The sequence below is a fragment of the Rhododendron vialii genome, chromosome 2a (genome assembly GCF_030253575.1).
Source record: "Rhododendron vialii isolate Sample 1 chromosome 2a, ASM3025357v1".
Taxonomy (NCBI): Eukaryota; Viridiplantae; Streptophyta; class Magnoliopsida; order Ericales; family Ericaceae; genus Rhododendron; species Rhododendron vialii.
In genome coordinates, this window is record NC_080558.1 from 45,910,593 (window position 1) to 45,916,751 (window position 6,159).

The 6,159-nt window shown below is 39.6% G+C and overlaps 1 protein-coding gene across 1 annotated transcript; it reads left to right on the top strand.

Annotated features, from left to right (window-relative positions):
* The first annotated feature begins 1,422 nt into the window (after positions 1–1,422).
* LOC131317905 (uncharacterized) lies at positions 1,423–5,947 on the top strand. The gene is made up of 3 exons (XM_058347589.1): positions 1,423–1,695; positions 4,902–5,056; positions 5,669–5,947. Exons 1-3 carry the CDS (start codon positions 1,626–1,628, stop codon positions 5,684–5,686), a joined length of 243 nt encoding a protein of 80 aa, XP_058203572.1. The 5' UTR covers positions 1,423–1,625; the 3' UTR covers positions 5,687–5,947.
* The last annotated feature ends 212 nt before the right edge of the window (positions 5,948–6,159 follow it).

Below are 6,159 nucleotides of genomic sequence, written 5' to 3' on the forward strand. Positions count from 1 at the left end.
AATGAATCCCGTCTAATGATGGGGACATGGCTCTAGTGGACGTCGGATTAGGTCTTGACTCAAGTCAGATTGGTGCACAATTGCAAAGAGTGGTCCATCTGCAATTGTTGGGCTCATCTAATTGAATGCACATAGGCCCGCCATCCCATTGAAAGTTCTATACAATCATAATGTTTGTTTGTTTGTTTAATTTCAATCATAATGTTAGTTACTTATCTCCATCAATCGGATTAATAGCCCCAATGGTTCGTTCGGTTAGTTGGTGAGTCTTTATTTTTTGTCAATCGATAGAAAAGATCACTTTCATCATATATGAAGTACATAGTATAAATTCGGAACACTACATCAATTATGAAAGTCCACGAAACAACCAACCCCAACAACTCAACGAATACAATAAATAAGCCCATTATAGGGTAGAAACAAATAAAGAAAGCAAAAACCTCTCAAAGGGAAGAACACTCACAGTCCCACATGCAGGTAGAGAGATTCAAACTCCTGATCTCCTAGTGATGTACAAGAGTCCTGGTCAACTGAGCTGGTCCCAATTGGTGTTAGTTGGTGGGTTTGCTCCCCATACAATTGATCAGGGTTTGGTTATCGAGGTCAGGCTGCAAGGAATTAATTTCTTGTGAATGTACAGACATGAATGGCTTGATTGGACTGGAGAGAGAATTAAATGAGATGCACGTAAACAAGTCCCGACACTCATGACCGTCGACGAAAAGAAAAATCTATCGGATTAATAAGCCGAATACAGTAGGCCTGAACATTAGATGCATTTGACCGTAGCACGACTTGTGATGTAACGTCCAATGCATGACTTTTCGGCCTTGATCCTCATCTTCTACATTTAACTTGGACAACGCCCACTGAATGACAATCACAGGCCCAAATACAGATGATGAATTCATGGTGAACGCCAACTTGGGCTAATTCAGGCAGGCTTAAGAGTTTAATTGTTTAAGCAAGCTCGGCCCAAAGTATAGTTCCAAGACTGTGGGGGAAAAGTGGAGTATATTTTTTGGATAGTGATAATGTCAAAACCGTTTTTTATTAGTGCCAAAATTTCAGTACATAGAAATGTCTTGTACATTACAAATAATACAAGTCTCTTGTGCACTAAAGTTTTGACACCAACAAAAATAATTTTGACACCAACAAAAACGATTTTGGCATTATCATTTCCCTTTTTTTTTTCCTCTTTCTTCTTATTTTTTACTACTATCTTTTTGTGGGTTTAGTTTTCTCCTTGTTTGCGAGCAGTTCGAGACTCGAATGACTCGACTCGTTAAGTAAACGAATCGAGCTCAAATTTTAATTACGTTTAGTAAACGAGCTGAGCGCGAATTAATTGTAACTCGGCTTGCATCTTAACTTGTTCAGTAAATTAACTGCGCTAAAACATCTCAATACTACATGAGGCAAACTCAAGCTCGATTATTTGGCTTCGACTAGCCTTCGAGCTTGAGCTAGACTAGTTGGAACGGGTTCGAACACATCAAAATTCGGCACGACTCGTCCAGCCCAAATTGCCCTGAGCAATCAATAAGAAGGCCCTTTCTTCCTCGTTATTTCGCACGCGATCCAATTGAGCTGCTCGAGAGATCTAGAGAGAGAGAGAGATGGGTGCAGCGCAGGCGATGAAGAGAATACCCCGCATCAAGTTCCCTCAGAGGCATCCAAAACCCTCGGGTTTTTTTCCCTTCCTTTCCTCCTCACGTATACGCATACTGTTTCCATTCATATGCCCGCATAAGTATTTGTCTGCATTTTGATTGGTCATTCGATTCATATATTGAGCTCCTAATGCGATTATTCCTTGTTCGTTTCTTTGTTAAACAAGTTTTGTGTCTGTATAATGCCCCACTGTAAACGACGATTCATCTCTATGGCTATATAGCCCACAGGTTTTATGGAATTGTCCGGAGATTTATGTGATCCATTTTAGTATCTGGCCCCCACGAGTGGACAGTGTGATTTGTCCCCACAATTAGTTGAAGCGCGCATAAGCTGTCCTAGAGTTTTAAAATAAGTTATATTCAGTTAGAACCATGAATATATTTTGCTGAGAAAATGAAGCTAGTTTTTGTTCAATTAGGGACCGTAACGTTATCAGAAGGGAACTGAACATTAGTTACCCCGAAAAAAAAATGGAATAGGACAGTGGTTTGACTAGTCACGGGGACTGGGTAAGATGAGGATGAAGCAACAGAAGAAGAGGAGTGAAAAACTATTGCTCTCATGGTTTTACTTTTCTGCTATGAATTTGCAATGTCAAATTGACTAATCGGCAACCAGTTCTCTATTAAATTACCAAATTAATCAATTGAAGCTAGATTAATCCCTATTCAACAAAATGAAAGTGAATCCACAGTAATTGCTTACAAATAGACCAAGTAATCATGCAACAGAGGGAGATAATTCATTTTCATGTGGAGAACCCCGACAGATGAAAAACCACTGTAAAGCATTATTTTGACTTTACCGTACAAATCGCTACTCACACACCACCCTTGTATTCCAAAACCTGGACCTAAGTTGCTCTTTTTGAATCCACGTATATTCCCCTGAATTGTGCTTGAGACCCCCAAATTCACGAACGTGACCTACGCCTCCTGAAATCTACTCTTAAGAATTTTCTCTTTCCTTTAGATCGGCTAACAGTCTTCAACTCTATGGGTAGTAGTTGATTGAGCCTTGGAGATGACAAATCAAGCACCATGTTGGCATGTTCAATAGATTTATGAAATATATCACGAGTCGTCAAAGGATTATGTCACCTGTGCCACTCTAGATATGTTTCCCACCTTAGGGGAGAGAAAATGGTGCAGTTAGGTTACTGTTAGTGCACAGTGAAACTGAAAGGCACACCTTCCACTGGGTATGTTTCCCAAGCATATCTATAGATATGTTTCCCAAACATATCTATAGATCTTCGTCCTTACCATAGTTGTCAATGGCGCGCCTTGAGGCGCATCAAGGTGCAGGGTTAGCGCCTTGACTGAGCGCAGGCGAGGCGCCTTCAATGAAGCTCAGCCAAGGCGCGCCTAGGTGAGAAAGGCGCGCGTCTGAGCACAACCATAGAATCAAAGATAGGTTAAACATATTACCTTCACTCCTTCAGCCTTGACTTTCGTCGTTCATAAATCTCTACTCTCTCGATCACCAGAAACTGAAATAGTACAGGTATCATCTCGATCATCGGTTGATCTTCCGTCTCCTCTCCTGATCTCCTCTCGTCTCTTCTCTCTTGATCATCTGTTGATCTTCTCTCTCTGCATATTCACTTATATAGTCGACAGATATTACCCTGTAGCTTTTTTTATGTTTTCAGAAATACTTTACATATGTGCGTGTCTGTTAGTGTGTACATATTTATCTGCACATAATATTATAATACATTTGAAAACGAAAAAACTTTTTTTTTTTTTTTAATGTTTTCAGAAACAGTACACTTGTTTTTTTTTTTTTTTTTTTAACTATTAGGCTATATAGCTATTTTTTTCGCCAAGGTGCGCCTTGCCTTGCGCCTCTCACCTATGCCCCCAACAGATATCTGCACCTCGGTGCGCCTCTCGCCCTTAACAACTATGTAGCATACACAACTTGCTTCAACGAGCACACTTTAGTTCTCAGTTGACACTGTCCAAAGCTCACTCAACCTGTTGAGCAAGGCACTGGCGAACTGCTTTACTCTAAGCAATCAAATGAATCCTTTAGTCCCACAACGCACATAACCGATGACCCGAGCATATGTTCAAGCCCGGCTTTGGCTACTGTCAGTGCGCAGTGAACTGTGTTGTCATGGGGTTCTACCACCACCATCACTCAAAATAACCTACAATTCATGAGAACACCTTTCACTGTAGCCTTCCAATTGGTGCGCTGTGTATCAATGCCAATTCATTTCATGGTCAGCCACATTTTAATACCTAGGACTAGGAAGCATCTGTTGTGGCTGCAATCAAAGCTTTGACATTGACTTCACCAATTACCGAAGAGTTTGACTAAGATGTTGATTGTGAACCCATCACCCAAGTATTTTCGCTTGTGCCTTTCTAACTTCGACTAGGTTGAACCTTTTACTTACTTGCCCAACATTCAACTCTAAGGGGGTTAAAAAAAAAATAGTAGCATAAATGACTCACTAATGCTAAGCTAAAACAACTCCAAATAGGAGTCCAAGTTCAACTCAATTAAGTGTTTGTTAAATGGGGTTGCTAACCTATACCAGGGGAATTCAAGGACCTAACTTAAGTTTTAAATCAATCCCTTTGTAGGCTTGTTAGTTTTGATGATTTTTATTCTCAGCATGTGGGCTTTGTCCCATAGTTTGGTTATACTTTAGCAGTTGAAAATTTGTTATGCTTCACTCTCTCTAATCAACTCATGCCATCGTTTTTGAACTTTGTATGGCTTCATTTTAGCTAGTTTAAGAAAATACCATATGAGGCGATGGTGATTTTTCGACACCTGATACTTGTCTTTTTTTTCTCTCACTGAAATATCCATTTTACTTGTTCATAGTTTTTTTGTTTTTGGTTTGTGTTCGACAAGACAATGCTTAACTGACAGGTGGTTGCACTATTGTAGCTTAGATATGTGCTATTGAAAAGGAAATTACTATGGTCCTTTGATAACAAGTTTTTGTTAGCGCTAGGAGGGGCTGAGCACAAGACCAAAATTGTTCCTAGTTTTATGTAGGGTGGTGGGTGTTCTTCAAACACGGTGCTTAAAGGACCTATTTAGTTGGAAGGGGAAGTTTGTGACATGAACTCCATGCATCAAATTGATCAATGTCTTCCCACTTACACTTTCATGATATGTGCTCACACATGCTTGGGTGCATATGTCTAAGTCGTAATGCTAGCTAAAGTACTCCTGTAACTATTCTACAGGTTCAACCCCGCATCCTCAGGATGCTTCCACTGCTGGCAATGCTACAAACACTTTGTTCATGAAGTCTGCCCCATCTAACATGACTGTGGGAGGAAAAGCTTCCATGCAACCCAAAAGAACCCCAGTCTCGCAAGAAGAGATTGAAGCTGTATTGGTATGTAAGACTTACTTGATATGTTACACTGGAAATTCAAACTTTTAACAGCATAACCTTGCCTTTGTCTTGCAAGCATAGCATAATCATGTGCTTGAGTTTCTAAGTACACCAATGTTGCATCGAAGGAAAAAGTAATAGTTGGACAACATGTGATGTTACTGACCCCATTTTTATATAGCACCATTCAGTAGTGAATTAGTTACCTTCATTGTTAAAATCTCCTCAAGTGCTTCTTTTGTACTAATTAAGTATACCACTTATTTGGGGTCTGTTGGGTCATGGTTGTATATTCAATTAATCTAATGAAAGTGTTTGCCATTTCCTTTTCTTTCTTTATGTTGGAGTTCTTATCTTCTGGTTCTTGCATCCATTTTGTTTGTTCTCTAAACGACAACAGAAACTTGTGTACGAAGTGTATTTTAAGGGGCTAATACATCACCACCTATAGTGGAACTATCGTAGATTCTTCTCTCTACAGGAGCAACTTTTAATGGAACGTTACTAAAGAATCGTAGATGAAATAAAACTTCAAGAAGTATTTTTCTTTTCTCGGGTATTTGTCTGACATATGTTGACTGATTTGTTCATCTTTTTCTTTTTTTTTGGCAGTTGGGGGGCTGTATCTAAGTCTTACATGGAGCTACATTGGATAACAGTTGGGCTTTCATATCCGATTCCCTATTCAGCAATATCAAAATTTTAGAGAACTATGGTATTGTTTGGATGTTATGAGCAACTGATCAACGAATTGGGTTAAATGAAATGCATTAAAGGAGACGAAACTGAATTGATGCACTGCATTTGCTTTACGGGGTTACTTGTATGGCTAGAATGATGCTTGTTGAACAGGGTTTTATTAACATAAATTTGTGGGATTTATGTTCCCAACTGTAGAACTTTTACTGTTAAGATAACGGGTTTGGATTCTCTTCCGTCCAAGTTTTGGATTCCACGGACTGACCCTTACAGTCCAAATTAAGGACCGGAGAGGATCCAATTCCTTAGATGAAATACTTTCGAGATCGTTGATTGGTGTGATATCAAGGCCACCTTCGGGCCTCTTTTCCGGCTGCCTACACCTTGGAAAACTCGTTAACCAT

Excerpts from the sequence above, each read along its gene's own strand:
- LOC131317905 (XM_058347589.1), top strand. The coding sequence starts at position 1,626 with ATGGGTGCAGCGCAGGCGATGAAGAGAATACCCCGCATCAAGTTCCCT. Across the intron at positions 1,696-4,901 it reads GAGGCATCCAAAACCCTCGG|GTTCAACCCCGCATCCTCAG; the intron begins GTTTTTTTCCCT and ends ACTATTCTACAG.